The sequence below is a fragment of the Odontesthes bonariensis genome, chromosome 21 (assembly GCF_027942865.1).
Source record: "Odontesthes bonariensis isolate fOdoBon6 chromosome 21, fOdoBon6.hap1, whole genome shotgun sequence".
NCBI classification, from domain to species: domain Eukaryota; kingdom Metazoa; phylum Chordata; class Actinopteri; order Atheriniformes; family Atherinopsidae; genus Odontesthes; species Odontesthes bonariensis.
In genome coordinates this window covers 11,494,291-11,514,159 of record NC_134526.1, presented here as the reverse complement: position 1 = coordinate 11,514,159, position 19,869 = coordinate 11,494,291, and the positions used below count along the sequence as shown (strand labels likewise).

The 19,869-nt window shown below is 40.2% G+C and overlaps 2 protein-coding genes across 4 annotated transcripts; one reads left to right on the top strand and one right to left on the bottom strand.

The window, feature by feature from the left end:
• The first annotated feature begins 1,203 nt into the window (after positions 1 to 1,203).
• Positions 1,204 to 3,318, top strand: rmi2 (RecQ mediated genome instability 2). The gene is made up of 2 exons (XM_075455065.1): positions 1,204 to 1,559; positions 2,271 to 3,318. Exons 1-2 carry the CDS (start codon positions 1,271 to 1,273, stop codon positions 2,420 to 2,422), a joined length of 441 nt encoding a protein of 146 aa, XP_075311180.1. The 5' UTR covers positions 1,204 to 1,270; the 3' UTR covers positions 2,423 to 3,318.
• zc3h7a (zinc finger CCCH-type containing 7A) lies at positions 1,797 to 17,690 on the bottom strand. 3 transcript variants are annotated; one of them, XM_075455063.1, is made up of 23 exons: positions 16,166 to 16,255; positions 14,994 to 15,101; positions 14,217 to 14,256; positions 13,837 to 14,040; positions 12,507 to 12,665; positions 10,258 to 10,338; positions 9,993 to 10,046; positions 9,867 to 9,906; positions 9,448 to 9,785; positions 9,106 to 9,358; positions 8,944 to 8,972; positions 8,699 to 8,843; positions 8,413 to 8,571; positions 7,846 to 8,051; positions 5,323 to 5,423; positions 5,008 to 5,189; positions 4,809 to 4,882; positions 4,535 to 4,668; positions 4,340 to 4,445; positions 4,149 to 4,257; positions 3,934 to 4,067; positions 3,582 to 3,745; positions 1,797 to 3,495 (listed from the first exon to the last, which is right to left on the bottom strand). In XM_075455063.1, the coding sequence occupies exons 2-23, from the start codon at positions 15,011 to 15,013 to the stop codon at positions 3,306 to 3,308; spliced, it is 2,922 nt and encodes a 973-aa protein (XP_075311178.1). In that variant the 5' UTR covers positions 15,014 to 15,101; positions 16,166 to 16,255; the 3' UTR covers positions 1,797 to 3,305. The 3 variants fall into 3 exon arrangements, with proteins under 3 accessions (XP_075311178.1, XP_075311177.1, XP_075311176.1); XM_075455062.1 differs by lacking the exon at positions 16,166 to 16,255 and adding an exon at positions 15,258 to 15,332; XM_075455061.1 differs by lacking the exon at positions 14,994 to 15,101 and adding an exon at positions 17,568 to 17,690 and having other exon boundaries at positions 1,798 to 3,495; positions 16,166 to 16,269.
• Between the last annotated feature and the right edge of the window lie 2,179 nt (positions 17,691 to 19,869).

The following is a 19,869-nucleotide window of genomic DNA, read 5'->3' as shown; positions in this document are numbered from 1 at the left end:
TTAAACAAAAGGTGGGTCAGATAGAGATCCGACACAAAAAAGTGAGCGAAGGTTGATTTTTTTTTTTGGGGGGGGGGGGGGGGGTGTTTTTGTCTTAGTCCACAGAGATCCTCTTGTGCTTCAGCAAAATGTTACACACCCAAAGGAGGAAATTAGATTACATTTACAAACAACATTAAGCAATTATTCCAAACTGATTTTTTTAGTCTGGTCATTACCAGGCTGAGTCGCAGAAATTCCTGTAATAAACTAATTTATCAGGATTACAGGCAGGAGCTGCAGCGCATGGGATGTCGGTTCATTTCATCCAACGGTTTCAAACTGAACCGAGTCCAACATGAACAGTTTTAACATCTTCATCTTCTCAGTGGGTGTTTACTTTTTTTTTTTTTTTTTTTTTCCCCACTCAGGTTCAACTGTTTTCCCCTTCAAAACATTTCATGTGGTATAAAAATCTAATTTCAAATGTGTAGTGAAAAGAACAAAACAATTTGGGGCCATTCCTCTCTTTGGAACACCACTTGGCCCTACCGCTCTGTCTTTTTCCAGGCATTACGTTCCCCGTTTCTTTTGGGGATCAAGCAGTAATTGTCATCTAGCCATCCAATGACCGTCAACGCCTCGACTGAAGGGCAAGATGTCCACTGCTCCTTGATTCCACCTAAAAATGAGTACTTTATCTCAGTGAAAACAGAGGTGTAATAACAAAGGGAGGTGTTGGATTGGGTTAAAATCTCTCCCAATAACTAGTGCTTTTGTATCTGATAAAACTTTACCTCATGCTGGATGAGTCAACATAAAGATTCAAATGTCCATTTTTGTTTCATTTTGGAGTCTACAGATTAATTTATCGATCCTAAAAGGAGAGTTGACCCGATACATGTAATTAAATGAAAATATAGTATAAAAAGTACAGCTAAAGAGTAACGCATTGAGGGAAGTATATGTGTCCTACAACAATAAAATATGTCACAATGAGGCAGGTAAGTAACGAGTGAGCAAGGTATTTTTATTTTTTTTTTAGGTAATTAGGTATTTTTCTAACTAAAAAAAGAAATTGCATATCTAGTGCCTCTATAATATCTGCATTTAAGGCAAAAAAACAACAACATGCAGGCATAGAGCTTCTACTTTGAAAATTCCTGGACCGGACATTGGTGCTCCCGGAAACCCAACGCACGCAACTTCCGTTCCAGACTGAAAAGTTGGCGGGTCGCGTGAGATGACAGCGTCCATTGTGTGAAGTCTGTAACGCTCATTACCGTCGGTAATGTCCAAAGTTGATAAAGCAGACGCTGACCGGAAACGTCCGCCGCCTGTAAAAGTGTTGTCCGGTCAGCTGAGGGCGGCAGGGAGCCGGGGCGCCGCTAACAGCGGGGAAGGATGTGTCATCACAGCCGGCCGGGGTCGCTCTCTGCGGGTATCACTGGTGTGGATGCAGGGGACAGTACTGGAAGTCCAGCTGGAGAGAAACACCGTGCTGCTGATGGATGAGACGGGAACTTTTACTGTTCAGGGGGTTAACAACATCCCCAGAGGGAAACCGTGTTTGGCCGAAGGTAAAAACATCCACACATTTAAAGTTTTTGTTTTCTACTATACAACTCACAAAGCTTCATATTAGGGCTTTGACTTGATCAGTCAATCGATTAATCTTTCAAGAAAGTCTACAAATCCACAAAGACCCAGGAAATGCAATTTCAGCTTGAGTAATTCAACATTAGGTTGTTGATAATAATTCAAATCGTTATTCTACCTTTTTACAAATTTGTAAAATAGATTTATATTATTGTCTTGGGAGTCAAATTCTTGCAAAGAAATTCCTTATTCAAATGCCTGTTGCTGAAGGTTTGACTTGTAGAAAGAGTTTTGGCATTCAAGAACATGTGCCTTTTTCGCTGATTGTCTGAACACAAAAGCAGGAGCCCTAGAATTATTTTTAGTGCAACCACAATCGATTTTAGTGTCTCTTGGTCTTGTTACCAGCAGTACAAATGGAATAACAGAGCAAATTTACAAGCCTGACAATGCTTTTGAGGCATTGCTATAGTTCTGATGTGGAGATCAAGTTATTATTCATGAAATTCCTGGTGAATTGACCTGATCACTCAAAAGATGGCGACGAGAATGTCAGATTGTTCAGCTGAAGAAGCATGAAGCTTAAAATGAGTGACTGCTTAGGAACATCTCAGCCACACCTCTGCTCCTCCACCCCGTCTCTGAAAAACTGACCATCGCTGCTGCTGCTGCTGTTGTTGTTGTTGTTGTAGGCAACTACGTCATGGTGATGGGAGTCATCCAGTCCGTCTCTCCCGAGCCAGTCATCCGTGCAGTAAAGATGGCGGACCTCTCTGTGCTCGCTGTACTTCACAGGAGAATGTGGAAGCTGGAGGTGGAGGACCTGCAGCAGCTGCTGGCCTGAAGGTGGAGCTGCAGGTGGAGGTGCTGCTCACGTCGCAGCGATTTAGCACCGAGACTACCTCAAAGGACCGTACACCAGATCTTCCTGGATGCCAAGCCTGTGTCATCTGCGTGGCTCCTGCTTTTTGTATGGAGGAGGTGGAGCTGCTGCATGGTTGTTGGGAGTTCGGGTTCATTGTTCAAACATGCGTTGTCTTAGGAAAATGGTTTTAGTTATGTACATAAGGGAAATAGGAAATAATAGACAGTGACTTATTTAAACCAGATGTGGTGTTTCCGTGTGAACTGAGAGCTGCCTTTATGTTAAAGTTGAATTCTAAACACATCTAATAAAACAAAGTGGTTTTAATAGATTTAGAAAAAGAAAAGAAGCTTTATTTGGTTGGGTGCCCATTACACTGGTAACACTATTAGATAAACGAAAGTGAGAATGACCTATATTGACTGATTAAAACAAAAGGATGTCAACCGAACTCTCAATTCAAGTAATTTCATACTTAAAATGGGAAAGGTCATTAACATATACAAACTGTTTGTGAAAAGAAATTGCTGGGGGTTTTTTTTGTCAACTGTTGAGTATCTGAACATGTCTCTGATCAGGGTTTTACACATGCTATTTTCATTATCTTTATCAGGTGTTGTACTGAACGATGCAAAACTTCCCAGTGTTGCACACTGAATATTTGCTAATAATGATAACGCTCTGTAGTTTGGACCAGAGAAAACCAGCCACCAATCAGAGGGACGGTCCTGTGTGCCCTCCTTTAAAATCATGCTGTGATCAGGCTACTTCCTGTGCTCAGCAGAGGTCCTTAAGAATGACCCGACTCGAGACCGAATACTGCGTTATTTGCAACAGAGCACGAATTATTGTCGCCACATTGTTATTTAATGTCTTTAAGGAGAAAACTGTATTTTCCAAAGTCATTGTCGTTTGGTGCTATAAGATGATCTTTTCTGGCTTTGGCAAGTTTCATCAAAAGGAATTCCCTGCGCTCCATCCACTCCTTGAGCTCCTGCGGCCCGTGTGCCAGCTTACACAAGTCATCCTCCGTGCATGTGCTTTTGAGGAATCTGTGAAGGCATGAGATCAAACATGAAGCATCCAAAAAAAGAGAAAAACTACTGAAAAGACCATTTGTAGTGTCTGATAAGCTTACCTCTCACAAACTTTGAAAGTGCCTGTGGGAAATCTGTACTGCCAGCAGTTCTGATCATCCTCAGAGTTGAAAACTCTGTCTTTGTGTTTTTCTGACGTGATATGCTGCTGCCACTGCTTCTCACTGTTGCAGTTTTTACCACACAGCCAACAATGATTGCCAGCCTAAAAAAGCAAATGAATGCTAATGAATCAGAATCATTTATGAGCCAACAAACTGTGGAAGTAAATTTCAGAGCAAGCCAAGTCAGCCGTCAGTTCTTTGTCCTACATTTGACATTAAATTCACAAACATGGCTCCTGTGTGTGTAACCGTGCTGAAGAGGGGCATATTTGCCAGCCTCTCAACTCACCACTTCCTCAGCATAGTCTGTTGGCATGTGAATCTGTTTGCCGTTCTCCCTGACAGAGTTATTGAATGTCTCCTCACCCCAGCCAGGCTTCTGAGACTGCAGCCACTGTTCGTAAAGCTGATCCATATCTGGAACTAGATATGGGTATAAAATGAGTGCACCGCATCAGCTACAAATGAAATTCCACCGTGCAAGAGAACAAATCTCAAACTCACTGTTGTTTTCCTTCATGTAGGTCCAAAGGTCTCTTTCTTCTATGCTGTGAGCAAATGTGCAATTTCCAATGTACTGACACTTCTTGCCGGCCATCACATGCATGCAAATCTAAAACAGGCCGAAAAACAATTGGTTACAGAAGGAAAAAAATGTTTGATATTACCGGGACGTTAAAATGTTGGACGTGTACCTCAAATTGAGATGGGATGGGTTTTTTGGTTGGAAGTGGTCGTACTGTTGTCCACTTTTTCCTTTCATGGGAACTTACAAGCACCACCCGCCTGTCTTTTGCCCACCTAAGACAGAAAGTCGCACACTGACTTAGCGGCCAATAATCGTTTTAAAAAAACATTTCACATATTCAAAAAGATATCCAAATACTCACGTATGCCTCGCCTTGGCTGAGCAATACTTCTTGTTTTTGTCAGCATCGCTGAGTTGGCCATTTCTCCAGCACTGGCTACAAACAAACATCATCTTCAGATTTGGAGGACCAAATCTCCTCTGGACACTGGAAAGCTGCTGACAGGTTCTCAAGGTTAGAATTTGAATATAAACTTACATGGGCTATTATAATCCAACTAAGAAAAAAAAAAAAAAAGGTACATTTAAGCAATCAGTGAGTGATATACTGGGATGGCAGTGATGGTACATCTTACCTGAGCTCCTTGCAATGAAGCTGTCGCATTCCAAAACTTTTTTGCCTCTTGGACAATACTTTCATGAGTGATACCTGCATGATGAAGAAAACAGGAAGGAAAATCTAATAATGTCTAATAATAACAGTCCACAGGGAAATTAAAAAGCATTTGGGAACAACCCCATTTCAGATCTGGTCTGGTGGTGACGCAGTCTTACAGAGCTCGTGCTGCATCATCCAGACTTTCAGCTCGATGAGGCTGTGGGCATAGAAGCAGTCATCCTCTCTCACACAGCCGTACCGGACCTCATGGCGACAAAGGTCCAGCTGGCTCTGGGGACTCAAAGGTCTGATTTTTGAATAGCGGACAGTATTGTCCTTCAAAATGTGGACCAGGCACCTAAAAGACAAACGGGACCATAAAAGTCCCAATTCAAATCATAAGTTTTTTCCTCCAATTTCAAGTACGACCAGAACATTCCTAATAAGCGTTACGGTAAAAGTAGTAACTGATTAAATGCAGGCTGACTCACTTATGTTCCTCAAAGTCATGCTTTGTCACCGGATGAGAACAAAGTGAAGGGTCATCTTTGTTGGTTTTGCTGATTATTCTGGGCTTGTGGTCAAAGCACACCTGCATGAGAAAACATGTATTGAAATGTAGAAAATAGGCACTGACCATGTCCAATCGTGATGACAAAAGAAAAACACATGGTGGACATTCATAGCAAGGGTTGGTCAGACACACCGCCACATGATTTAACTGCCACAGCAGTAGTTTCATCATTATATTGAAGATGTAACTTGATGTTAGGTTGACAATGCAAATGAATGCAGATTTTATTTCTTTTATCTTTTGCCTTATTTCGTTATATCGGTTCTGATGAATGACAAATCACTTATTCTGTAATAACCGCCTGCTGTTTTAAAAACCGCATAATGTTTCCTGGAAGAAAAATAAGCCTGAGGGAAAAATCCATTTAGCATGAGCTTAGTGTGTCTTTCTCCTCACCCTGCAATGACAAATGCTGTTGGTTCAGCATTATTATTACAATAGCATGTTTGAGCAGTGCTACAGTCCAGTTTGGTTAAGATATTTATCTTGCTTTATCTGCACTGAAACCATACAGGCTGGCAGCTGTGTGAGATCTAGAACTTTTTTAAGAAGTGTCCAAACTTCAATAAGTTTAAAAGGCAAAGCCATATTTGGCTGTTACACATTTCTTTTAGCAATAGTGTGTAGTTTTGACAAGCTCACAGTTTAAGGTGCCGTTTACACATACCCGGGTATTTTGAAAAACGAAGACCTTTCCCTTCGTTTGTGCCTTTCGTTTATACACAAACGGAGTTTTTTCCTCCGAAAACGAAGCTAAAAAAAGACTCCGGCAAAAGTGGAGATTTTTTAAAAACTCCGTTTAGCGTTTGTGTGTAAACTGGTTGAAAGAGACCCCGCCCCTATCCGCCATGTTGGCAGAATGCTAGCGTGAGAACGCCTTTCTCTCCGTCCATTGTTTATCTAGCAAGCATGGAGGTACTAGCAGCATTTCTGTTGTTGAGAGCTATACTCGCTTGTGTGATTTTGAAAATTACAGTCATACAATGTATTGAACAACAAAGACATTTTTCACGGCTTTAGCAGTTTTATAGTCCAGCGCAACGTGTAAAAGTAGCTCAGTCTCGCTATCAGTCCACACACATGAGCCTGGCGCCATATTTTCTTCTTGAAAAGGATCCGGAAGTTCTTCCTGTCGGCGGTTCTCTATTAGGCTTCTGATTGGCTTGTGTGGAATTCTCATTGTTCTAACACTGCCACCGTCAGGCTTGGCGTAATTTAACAGCTCCTGATAGCGTATTTCTCCGGATCAATGTAGACGTGGTTTTTTTTAAAAACGGGGCTGTGTGCACCTAGTTTTTTTTGCAAACGAAGGTTAGAAAATATGCGTTTTTCAAAATACCCGGGTATGTGTAAACGGCGCCTAAGTCTTAGGTGCAAACCAACAGTAATGAGGCCTTAACAGAAAGGCTAAGGCACATTTCACAAGAACACGCAAAACAAACTGGTAGTTATTAAGGAGGCAACGGCGAGGGGAAAAGGGGAATAACTTATCTAATTCGAATGCTTTACTCATGGGGACCAACATGATTGCTGATGGTTTTATGCTTCACAGACAGAGTTGAGGTGGTTTCCAAAAAACGCCCAGAAAGGAACCGTTTCCTCTTTAAAGCAATTATGATAGCCCTTCCAGCACTGACAGCATAAAAGCAGCACACATCGGGCTAAATGAGTTAATGAAGTCATTTACATACAAAGAAAACACAAAGTTAAACAGACTTGCATTATCTCTGAATCTTACAGGAAGTTGTAGTTTAATGAGCCACTGAAGAGATCGCGCTCATGTAGTTGATTTGCACGACCAGCAGCAGTAGAAGCGACACATTCAGTCACAACGTTGTGCTACTAGATGCTGTTTGTTCTCCGACAAAACGAGTTAAAGCTCAAAACTAAATAGTATGTCCTGTGAGTGTAGCCAATAACGTCACAACGTATCAAGATCAGCAAAATCGCCCACCCCTGTGAACTGGCATTTACTGATGAATACACTGTCAAGAAAGCACCGTGATGAATGCAGGGGCATTCTCTGAGCTCAGACAAATGATGCAGCTCATATTTTCCCCCATTCACCACACTGATCCCAAACATAAAGACGTGGCAAAGGGCTTTTCGGGGGTGGTGTAGTGGAATATCCTTGAAATGCAGCTTGAATCCTCTGGCATCAGTCTGGGCTGCAGACCCACTTGATAAAGGCCAAACTGAATGCAGACAGAGCGAGATCTGAAGGTGTCTGCAGTCAATAAACGTTAAAAGGAAAGCAACTGCTGATATATGTGGGTCCATATGACTGCTTTTTTATTTCAAATTTATAATTGGGGAGAGGAAAGGAGTCTTACCTCCCACGCAGCTCTTTTTTTTTTGAAGGAGTTAAAGTTAAAACTGCAACTTGCACTTTCACGGCACACCGTCAGAGTAGCTTGGGTAAAGCGCCTAAAATACTCACCCCACAGAGAAACATGAATATTCCACGATGCTCCTGCAAGATCTTTGGGACAGTCAGCATGACGTTAGAATTTGGCCCGAAAGGATCAAAAAGCAATTCTCTGGAGATAAACCCTTTCCGCTCCAGAGTCCAGACATCAATCTCCTCCTGGCAGTATGCAAATGTGCAGTGGCCAGGGTAGAGGCAATCTTTCCCAACAGCCACCTCTGAAACAGGTAAGGCCACATTTTAGTATTTGCTCTGAGTCCAAACAAGGCTAGAGAGAAAAGATTTCAAGTCGGGGGAAAAAAAAAAAAAAAAAAAGACAAAATGTGCTGTAACAGCTCTTTTAGTGCAGAATATGTGTTTTGAATCAGAATGGAAAACCACAGGCTATACACGTCATGATTTAAGAAAAAAAAAAAAAAAAAAAAAACGCTTATGGAACCGACATTCTATTCCACTGACAAAGAAAATTTAAAATAAGCATCATTTTGATTTTTAATATTTAATAGTACATACACTCCATAATGAAAAAAGGAACAATATCTTTTTAAAGAATGTACACATTTAGGGTAAAGAAGTCACCTTTGCAAATGTAATAAGGTCCCACATATTGTGTTTTTGTTGGTCTGGGTCGAATGAGCTTCCATGTTTTGTCGGGTGAATGCTTGATTCTGCCGAGTAATACATCCTTTTTGCATTTATGCTCTTCTGTATGAAGTGTGTAATCCAACACTCCAGGTCCTGTGGATACGAAAAAACATTTTACATCGAGCACCTCTTCCTGGTCTTAAGGCGACAACCAGTTCCAGCCCGCTGCAGAGCAAGGAGTAGGCAAACAAATGACTGAACGTCCACAGATATTCCTCACCAGTTTTGACGTAGCACATTGAGCAGGCTTGTTTGAATTCATGTGTTTCAGCTAAGGGGTTCTTTGCTAAATCCACAGCAGCAGGGGGACCCTTCACATCAGGCATACCCACTGCCATCCCCATTGGGGCATCATTATTGTTGATCTGCATTTGAGAAACCACAAAAAGAGACTGAAACTAAGTCTAAGCCATCAGTAGCTTAACATTATTGGTCGAATAAAAAATAAATAAAAGGAGCAATTACCTGTGGAATGAAGGGACTCTGTGCATAATCTGAAGTTTTGGCAGTGGGAAGAAACAAAAGAAAGAACTCATTCCATGTGATATTGGGAGTTTTATCTCCACTAATGTTGATCTGAATCAAAGTCCGGCTACATGACCATCCATGGAGGAGAGAGTAACTTACCTGTTTTATAGTCTGATATGTTGAGACTATCCAAAGAGTCCAGTGGTGGGGGCATAGGGTCAAAAGTGTCCATACCAAAATAAGTACGAGACCCCGATTTGTGATACAGAGGTGGCAGTGTTACAGTGCACTGCTGGGAACCACTGTGTAGAAATGGGTTTATGTGCGATGGCATCAGGAATGGACTGGACATTGAACTGCCCGAGGCAATACTGGTTGGCAAAGGAAGAGGCCCTTTCACAGTGGGAATGTCCTGGTGGAAGAGAGAAGGATAGATTACACTTCTGCTCAGGTGTAAACTCACTTCCTTCTGAGCCGCTCTGGTTACATCTGCTCACTAACCATGGCTGATTCCGGGCCGGCTTGGTCCAGTAAATCATCTAGGTCGTCCCCAATGATATCCGCATCGAAATCTTGACAAGGTTCAAGAATTGGGCCAGGCTTGCTGGTTCGGCACCCGTTTACATATGTGAGCACGGGACGTGAGACAGACGTGGGTGCGGACACAGACAGAGGGACAGACTCGAAGCCCGGGGGCTCAGACAGGGTTCCAGATAAGATGCTGTTGCTATGAGGAAGTTCATCCACCACTGAGTCGTTTAGAGGCGAGTGCACTGCCACTGGAGATTGGATTGGAGCTGGAGCCAAAACACTGCTATCCTGGCTCAACTGAGGCACTTCTAAAACACAGAAAAACAAGATGAGAGGCTTACGCCCAGCAACCCTTAGAAGGACAAAGTTTCTTAAAGATTAAAACCTACCGATTTCTATATCTTCAACTGAAGCTGAGCCATGAGAAAACTGGAAATAAAGAATCATCACTGATCAATAATTCTTACATTCAATACATTTGCGATACATTTTGTTGTGTAGGCAATGTTGCTTACTTTGTCACCTGGTGCATCTTGATAACTTGATCCCCGCATAACATTCAAGGCAGGCTTTTCAGAAAAGAAAAAAGGAATAACTTACTGTCCTCACTGTAAAGTTAAGGCAGCCATCAGTTATAAGAGCATTTCTTCATTTTTGAAAAGCAACAAATCTGAACGTGTAGATTTAAATTTGTCACAACATCAACTAGAACACGTAGAAGACGACTTCCAGGGTTTAATAATGCTTCTCACTTGTTGCAGTTCGATACATAATACATACCTTACTTCTCACATACGCTTTACGGATTTTCAACCCCAAAATTTTGGCAAGGTCCTGCGTCAGCTGTGTGACGTTGGAATCCTGGTCAGCCAAAACAAAAGATGGTGTTAAAATAACTCTGTATATCTCGTGCTGCCCAAACTGTAGTAAATGCAGTTATCAGAATGTCAATGGAGTGTTTCCCACATGATGTCAATACTCGGGCGGATCATCCAGATCTATTTATGGCCGCCAAATAGATTGAGCAACCCACGTGCACGTTTAGTTTCTACCAGGGCTTGAAAACAAAATTATTTTTCAATCGTTCCGTTCCGAACGGTTCAGGCATGTTTAACGTTTTCGTTCTTGGGTTCCGCCACCAACATATCGTTCCTGAACCGGTTCGGAACGTAAAATATGGTTCGTTCTTATCGTTCCGGCAGTGTTTGGCGGGCCTATCAAGTCTACGTGTGTGGACTTTACCTTAGAATAGACGTACTCATTAGTATTTGCCCTTGATTTACACCGTAGCTCTATGCCCAAAAATAATAAATCACCGGCAGCATCCAAAAACATTCAGATGGGCTATCCATCCCACATAGCTTACTGTAGCCTATAGGCCTATTCTATGATAAATCATTTCTTATCAAAAACATTTCTGTATAAGTGGGAGAGAGCCGGGACGAATGAAACACGTGCGCCAATGCGCGAGATCCAAATTTCTGTTTAGCTTTTTTTCTGCCATTCTGAAGACTATATTTCATCTAATTCACTTATTCTATTATTATTACTTTAGGCTACTTACTTGAGCCCTGTTGCAGAATTTATAGTGGATCCTCCTGTTTTATTTTGACCCAGCATTAAGGCGTGGGTGACGATTGAAACAAGGGTTTCATTCGTCCCGACGAAAAACAGTTATTAACCGGTTTTGTGGATTTCAGAATAACGTTTCTGTTCCGGAACAGTTGAAGACCATTTTGTTTTCGTTCCTCGTAAAATTCCGTTCGTGTTCGGTTTTCGTTTTCGTTCCTTGAACCGGTTCAGAGCCCTGGTTTCTACTATCCAAACATTGAAATCTACTTCTACAGAGGGGCATGCGGCGCTCTGATTCAGCCCCGTTTCTCTCTCACACAAAAGTTCCATCAACCCTCCACTCTTTAAAACACACACCGGATCATTCACAGTGGAGCCACTCACTCACACCGTCGTCAAATAGATTGTCTGAATTTTAGACTTTCGTCAGAACCGTAGCACATTAAAGTATAGAATTATATAAAAAAAAACTTTACTCTCATGTAAAGCATGACTTTCTGTCCCTCGACCCCACATTGGTTCGTTATGACCACAGTGTTGCACTGTATATTCCGACTGTTAAGAGCCTCAGGATGAGGAGATGAACAAAAGCTTCCAAGGACATAAATAAGAGTTATTTTTTTGTTTTGGTGGGAATCACTGGAATGCATTTTTGATATTCTGCAGAATTTTTCAGAGGAAGTAAGCCTGACTTTCTGATTTAAAAGCGTTATTCTCATCAGCTACATTTAACTTAGTACAAACAACATTGAATAAACAACACTTACTGTTACTTTGGATTCTTAGATGCTAAAGATCACGATATTGTGAAGCAGAGCTTAGCTGTTAAACACACAGCTTTAAAAATTCTTATATATGCGTAGGTGAGTGCTTGTAAGAAAGAATGTAGTTTATTGGTACAGAATGAATTAAATGTGATTCTAAAATTGTGACAAACGTGGACCCGGAGGAAGTTTCTTACATTACAAAGTTTAAATGCCGAATTAATCTTTTATCCCATTAAAGGTCTAAGGTTACTCCATGAAAAAGCTTCATAGTACTGTTTGAAATAGTAATTTCATAGAGCTGTCACTGTCAAAAAAACCCCAAAACATTTTTCTTTTACCCACCGAGGAAACTAGAAATGGGAAATAAAGAGCTTAAATCTTCAACTTTTACCATAGTTGTCTTTGCCCACATCTAAACCATTTTAGAGGAAATGACCATCGGTCATGAGTTTTAAAAATCAGGACATGCCCGACATGCCCAGGACATGCTCACTTCACGTGAGGTTTAAAAGGGAAAAGCATTTTCAAAGGGATAAACAAGTCTGGGACATCCAGTCTGAACAGGTTAATGTAGCGTCTTCACATGCCTGAGTCACAGCTCAGTGATGAAGTCTGTCCGCAGGTGACATGAATGACATAGTTCTTCTATTTTTGAGACAAAAAAAAACATATTCAGAAAGTAGTCCTTACCTGAGGCACTGCTAGAGAGCATTTGGCCACAGCCTCATAGGCCTCTTGATGTCTCCCCATCTCTTTCAAGGCTTTAGCTTTTCTGTACAGCGCTTTGTAGTTCCCCTCATTTAACCTGAGAGCCTTTTCACAGTCTTCTAGTGCTTGGTCATACAGTCCCTTACGAATGAAAACAAAAGTGTTAGAAAAGCTTCTCAATTCAGCGTTTTCTTTCATCATAAATTGACTTTATGTGTTTGTTTATTTGAGCGGGGTACGGGTGTGTCTTCCTCAGACGACAAAGTGTTTTTCCTGCAATGCAAATGGATTTGGTGCAGGCTGATGCTGACAGGAACAAAGAACTGAAATTTCTTCTGAGAGCATAAATCTTTCCTAATCAATGATGTGTTGTTGTTTTTCTTCCACTGGAACTCAGTTTATCGTCTAATTCGTAGAAGACTTAGTACATATTTTAATTCTAAAACAATGCTTTCAGGGGAACTCTGAATTAATTCTAAAAACAAAATTTAACAGCTGCCAAAATACATTTCTTCCAATCCACAATATGTTAATTAGGGACCTTTATTAGTGCATTGAACTGTTTTTTTCCAGTATTGACACAGCACCAATTGCCCAATGTTTCTGGTCCTTTCTGGTGATCAACTGCTGACTTTAGATTCATATTTAGTGTAAAGACATGAGATTTGAGAGATTGAAAACTTGGAAGGACTGTCAAAGTAATACCACATCACTGGTAACAATATGTGGCTTCAAATCAACATTTTGTTCTATCCAGTCAATTACTTAGTTTGGTCAACAGCCAAAGTTTCCGCTTCAACAGAACTACACACAGCCATTTCAAATCTCCTCTGATGTGCTGTCATAGAGGGGGAAACTAACAGCACAACAAACAAGTTATATACAGATACATTTAGAATTTAATGGTGGGAAGCTAGTTTAAGAATAAAAAAAAGTTCCTGCTACAAAAGAAAAGTTTTGTGCAAGCCACCCTGTCAAATAGTGCGGGCTGTCCTCAGGCTAAACAAGATGGTCTAACTGGAAATAGGCCATGTGTCAATGTGGAGGACACATATGCCCTTCTGAGGTATTGTGCCATTTGTTTTTTTTACACAATACAAACAAACTTCTGGGACTTCATACAGAAGCGATGAACACCCACAACACACAAGTTCTAGACAGAATGTTTCTACAATAAAACCAAGTTTAATTTTGAACTTTGTTAGTTCCCTATAACTTTTTTGTCATTCTAATGCAAATGTGAACTGTGCATTCAAGGAGAGAAAGAACTAAAAGTGACTGTTTATCAGTGTGATGGACAGCACGTACTTACCGGAACAATATTAAGGTACGCCGCAGCCCGATTTGCATACAGCTTTTCCAGCAAACCTGTTGGAACGCATATGTCCTCCGAGTCGGCATACTCTGCTATACTCAGTGCTTCAGTGTACATCTCAATAGATTTACTCCATTCCCCTTCTTTAAACACGTCATTTCCTTCTCCAAACAGATTCCATACAAGTTCCTTAATGAACACCTGTGAGTTCAGAAGAACAAAACCACTTAGACTCTAAAACACCTCCCTGTAGGCACACTTTGTGTAGGACTGAGAAACTTGCCAGCTTTCATTTGACTCAACCCCAGTCCTTTAATTAGGTTAACAAACAGAAAGGTTGATGGAAGATCAAAGATAATCAAATTTGCAAAGCTCACCTCATACTGCTCTTGACTCCCTGGAAATGGAAGGGTTGATCTAAAACAAACAAAAAAATGGACTCAATTGAATGAGTAATGACAACCTTGGTTGAAGTTTAGGAAGATTCGGAGCTCAAAAACTCTTATCAAGTACAAAGAGTCCCTGTGACTAAACCAACCACTCTGTCACATTCTTTAAACCGACAACAACTACGTCTTAAAGCTAGAAACACGGTCGTTATGTGTCATTTTCACTAACTTATTGGTTTACCAGTGAGTGAACATTGTATTTGCTGCAGGGGCATACATCACTATGTTATGTATAGCAATGTTAAAATCTGAATTTGAAACACACAGGGACAGGAAGATGTAGGCGTGTGTGTAATTGGTTAAAGTGTGTCCAGGTAATGTCTGCACTGGCTTACAGCCTAAGAGTCAGAAAAAAATCTCTTCACTTAGCCATCAGCCATAATCAATAATTAATTAAAAGTGTTTTAAACATTTCCAAATTGACAGTATATCTAGCTCCTATGCAGAATATCATTACTTTAATGATCCATTGAGCCAAACTAAATAACAATGAATGCCAAGGAAATACAATCATTTCTCTATGTGATTCTTTTACAGATGTTATGTTGCAACATGTCTTTTGAAAATCAACCATATGTTACGACTCACTGGCCTAGAAATTCAAAGACAGATATCACAGAGCTACAGCTACTACCACGCTTCAAACTACCAGCTAGTGATCTTCTGATGCGATGCTAAACAGGTCAAATGATTTGTTGCACAAACCTATCAAAAGGTTGTGCCATTAAACATCATGATGGAAAAGCTGTTTCCTCATGCTGGTTCAGGTTCAGCTGCCACTGGCATGTAAAGTTGTTTTTCCTCCTGTGTGCTCTGGAATATGGGAGTGCTACATTTTAGATGATCATACTTTGAGGTATGCTGAGCTCTCCTAACAACAAATGGAGAAAAATTGGCCTCAACAGAAAGAAATCTAGTGAAAACTTTACATGAAAACCGGTTGCTTGCTTAAACGTACAATGAACTCACCGCACGCAACACTGACCAGAAAAATTGTGTTCAAATAGAATCCTTTTAACATGTCTGGCTGTCTCTCTGCGATCCATTTGCAGAATCAGAAAAGGATCTTCAGGTTTTACTGTCTGTATCATCAAATACAATGAGCCAGCACACGATTGTTAACTTTGTGATCGTAAACCAGCTTGACAACCCATGACGCAGCAATGATGTGCACTGGAGTATTTTAAGTATCACTTTTGTTTCACGAACAAAGGGCACTATCAGATAAGAAGAAATACAACATTATGCTGCATTGCCCAGCAGTGACATCCTACATTACAGATCCATCTGAAGTATAGCCAGTAATCAGCTGTCTGACAGCTGATCAGAACAATGAGCTTGTGGTAGACCAAAATATTGTTTTGGCAAAGGGGTCAACAGCATGATTTCTTTTCTACTGCTCATTATCAATAAAGAAATGTGTGTATCTTGTATCATATTTTTTTACTAGCCATAAACTCTCATAACCAGGGCTCCAAACCGAAACCCTGTTTTTTTTTCTCTCTTTGTGCCAAACATCATCATGTGATGTGTGACGCATCACGAAGAAGTGAAAACTATTCAAACTGCGGTCATCATAAAAGCGCGAGGGTCTGCTTTCAACGCTGAGTAGGATGCCGCCTTCTTCTATTGTCCACTTGTTAAGTGGCCAGCTCTCGCTTTGTTTGAACGTCTAATTCACTATAAACTATCAGGTTTGACGATTAGAAGCCTCGAGCAACTGAAAGATATGTATTATAGGAAAAGGTGGCCTATAAATAATCAAAACGGATGTCAATTTTATCTTCTGCGGACTGACTTGCTAACAGGTGAAACTCCATATGGCGAAACAGATTTGCATTGAATGGTCACTGAACAGTGAACTGACACACACTTACTGAATAAATTGCAGGCCTTTCTGAATCTCCTGCCAGCGAGTCCTTCTGTCCCGACACGCTCCGGACATGTTTGCGTGTGTTAATGTCCTCTCTTCAGACAGCACCTGAGATTACACAGTATCATATTTACCTTCAGAGGTAGAACAAAAATATTTTACAACAACAACAAACAAAAAAACAATAAACATGGCACAAAAACACTTATTTTTTTATCATTTAACAACATGAGCAGACTGACACACTGGCTCAGTGACAGCTCCTTCATTAAATGTGAACAGGCCAACTAATTTATGTTGTCAGAAGCTTCACCCAGTTTCACGCTTCCGCGTATAGCAAATGACGACACGCATGTAGTTCCGGAAATAAGGCAAAGCGGTTTCTGTTAGCTCAAGAGTTATGAAAAACAGCACAAGAGTGTAGCGTCAGTTATTACGACAGCATTAAACTAAATTACATGTTGCATTGTCCGGACGACAAAGTTAATGGCCTTTCGAAAATGTTAAACTGGCCATCTTAATATAAAAGGTCCATTATCGGACAACAACGCTAAGGTTTTAACCATCACTTTTTCTTTTGCCTTTTTTTTTGTTTTGTTTTTTAAACGAGGAATATTGCCGCATACCAATAAAAGTTGTTCATTTTGGTAGGGTTGTCAAACACGTTATTCTGGAATATATATAACATATAAACAGGTATTTGTCGTGTTTTGAGATGATTTATTAGTCACAATGAATAAACCCGCCAAATCAAGCTGTCAGCTGTATGTTCTCATTGGTAACTTCTGACAAATTCTGTTACGTTGATTATTTTTATTCAACTGTTTTGGGTTGTTTTTTTTGTTTTTTAAATCTGGCAGCCCAGCAGAGGAGGATCTGGTTTACAGTGTCTCAAAGGTGTTGATGTTAGCTTTAGGGGGTTGCGCCCTTCCTATTAAGACAGTTATCCTAGCAACATTTTAGTATATGACGAATTTCGTTGCTAAACTGGCATGTCTAGACAAATATGTCAGACAATTCAACTTAAGTTTTGTTAGCTGTCCGATAATGGATGCACGACATTTAGCGCACGTGTGTTATACGCGGTTAGGGACCATCGACTATATTTCTTGTTAGCCATCATTTGGGTCTGCTAGCAAATGTCAGCGATTTCTGTACAGCCACGTAATTATTCTAAGGAAATACAACATTTTTCGTCCAGATGTTTGAAACCCACTGACCTAACTGGCAACAAGATGTTACAGTCTAAGTTTCTAGGAAGTAGACAGGACCTAACAAAGCATAGGCATGTCCAAGTTAAACTAGTTCCTCACCGCAAACAATAGCGAACTGTGGGCGTTTAGTTCCTGGCTGATATCGAGGACGTAATACAGAAATATTTAACTGTTATTAATGAAGACACTTACATGAATGGCTCCTTATTCCAGACAACCCTTAAGTCGGTATAGAATGATAAGGAAGGGGATTTTTCGCTTTAGCTAAAAGAACTTAGCTTGAGCTGTCGTTGAAGGCCGCCCTTTGTTTCTTCTTCTCTGACTATAGGTTCGCAGTCATTAAAACTTTTGGTATGCTGTCCTCTACAGGCGATCAAGGGACTAGGGGAAATAACTTTTAGCAAACTTCTAAAACAATGATATATATATATATATAATATATATGTTTATATAATATTGACAAATACCCTAATAAGATCAAATAGATATATTTAATTCTTAATACTTTGATTTTATGCTTTACATTGTGGCAGTTTGATCTGATTTAATTATCTGTTTTATTGTTTTGTGGCTTTTCATGGAAGTGATACAGAAATATGTACTTTTATGAAAGTATGTTAATATTAGACATTTAATCCAGAAATAATGAAAACTCCTCTCATCACCAACCTAACAATCTTGTTGAAAGTATTAATTACGATGGCACATATTTCCAGTCCAATTCTTCAGTTTTAGACCAAAGAATAGATGTCTTCAATAGTAATAACACATGATACATATCCGTCATATTCCTCAAGTTAACAACAACGTTTGAAAGAGTCCTGGATTATAGTTCACATTACAACCACCATATAACTTCAGCCATTATTAGTAGGAGATTGCTATAACATATCACAACTGATTACAAATGTCATATATATGAAATACAGTTATATAAAATAAATACAATGTCCTTGTATGCTGCTGTGGTGACATGTGTTTCAGTTTAGTCTGTTAATACAATTTCCCAGGAGGCTGCTTAGACGAGCCCTGACTACTCTTGTTGTTTTTTCTCCACCGCATTATGAATGACTGTAAATATCTGTAAAGTTTATAAATGCATATTAATGTCTTATTGATGTGCTTTCATAGACAGTGATACCACAAAATATTTGCTGATGATCGGCTATACATGGAACCTCCCACATTTATCTGTTCATTTATTCATGAAGCCAATCTGTAGTCCCCTCCTCAGTGTTGTTTGTTTACCATAAATCAAAGGATGTTAGTGACAGCAGTGGCAAGTGGTGCTGCTTTTATGGCAAAAATGGGCAAAAAACCTGTTCTTCAAGCTGAGTTTTTCATCATTTATTCATCTTAATTTCATTTAGTTCTGATTGCGTTTTGTGTAGGGTGATAAAAGTGTAAATATGTAATCATGCTGGAAAACAACACATTTTTCTGAGAGGACATACCTTGTATTCTTATCCCAGTTTTTCTTTTCTGTGATTTCCTGACGCCCCTCTCTTCCCTAACATTCAGCTGAAATAACATCTGATTGTCATTCAGGAAGTTCAGCCGCTGACTTCCATCTGTGCTGATAACAAACAGTTCAATCATCTTTATTGAAATCACAGTAAAATGATCCCCTGGTACCACAGAAAATTGTTTCCTCAAAGCATGTCTCCCTTTTTTCTGAGGGATGTGCAAAATGTCAAATCCATTCCAAAAACCACATCATCTTTGACAAATGTTTCCGCGGACTCCAGAGCCTTTCTTGTTTCTTCAAGTACGCAGTTTTTTTTCTTCCTTAAATCACAACTCAATGTCTTCTGGATATTTCTCAGCCGGAAACTGAGTCTGCCCTTTGATTGCTTAAAAAAAAAAAAATGATGACAGTTTGAAGATATCAGATATCACTTCAGTCCGTTTGGCCTGATAAGATCTTAATGGCAGGATCTTCGGTGGCAGTCGATTTGAATTTGTTTGAGAAGGATCAGATGTGCAGGAAGGGATGTGACTCATGATCCTGGAAAATGTAGCAACATCCAGGAGGAGGCGCTTATTTTACATTTTACTGAAGCATCATGGAGAAAAAAAGAAAATACTTTACATCCCATCCATCCATTTTCTATACTGGATGGGATGTAAAGTAGCCCTCCTGAATTATTCCAATTCAGGGGGGCTGGAGCCCATCCCAGCTATCACTGGGCGAGAGGCAGGGTACGTCCTGGACGAGTTACTTTACATCCCTACTTTTCAAAATCTAAACTGTGTGTCAGCTGCCCGACTCTACCACAAAAGAGATGACAACTGAGTCAAACAAAACAGAGCCGTAGATATACTTTCAGAAAACACATTGAAAAGAGATGAAAGGACGCAACACATTTCATGCCATGTCTGCATCAAGTCTGAAATGTATCAGCTGAACAATTTCTGCGGTTAAACTTCGGCACCCAGAGTGCTGCTCCGTGAATCATTCTGACAACACCGACGGCTACAATATGTGCTGCTG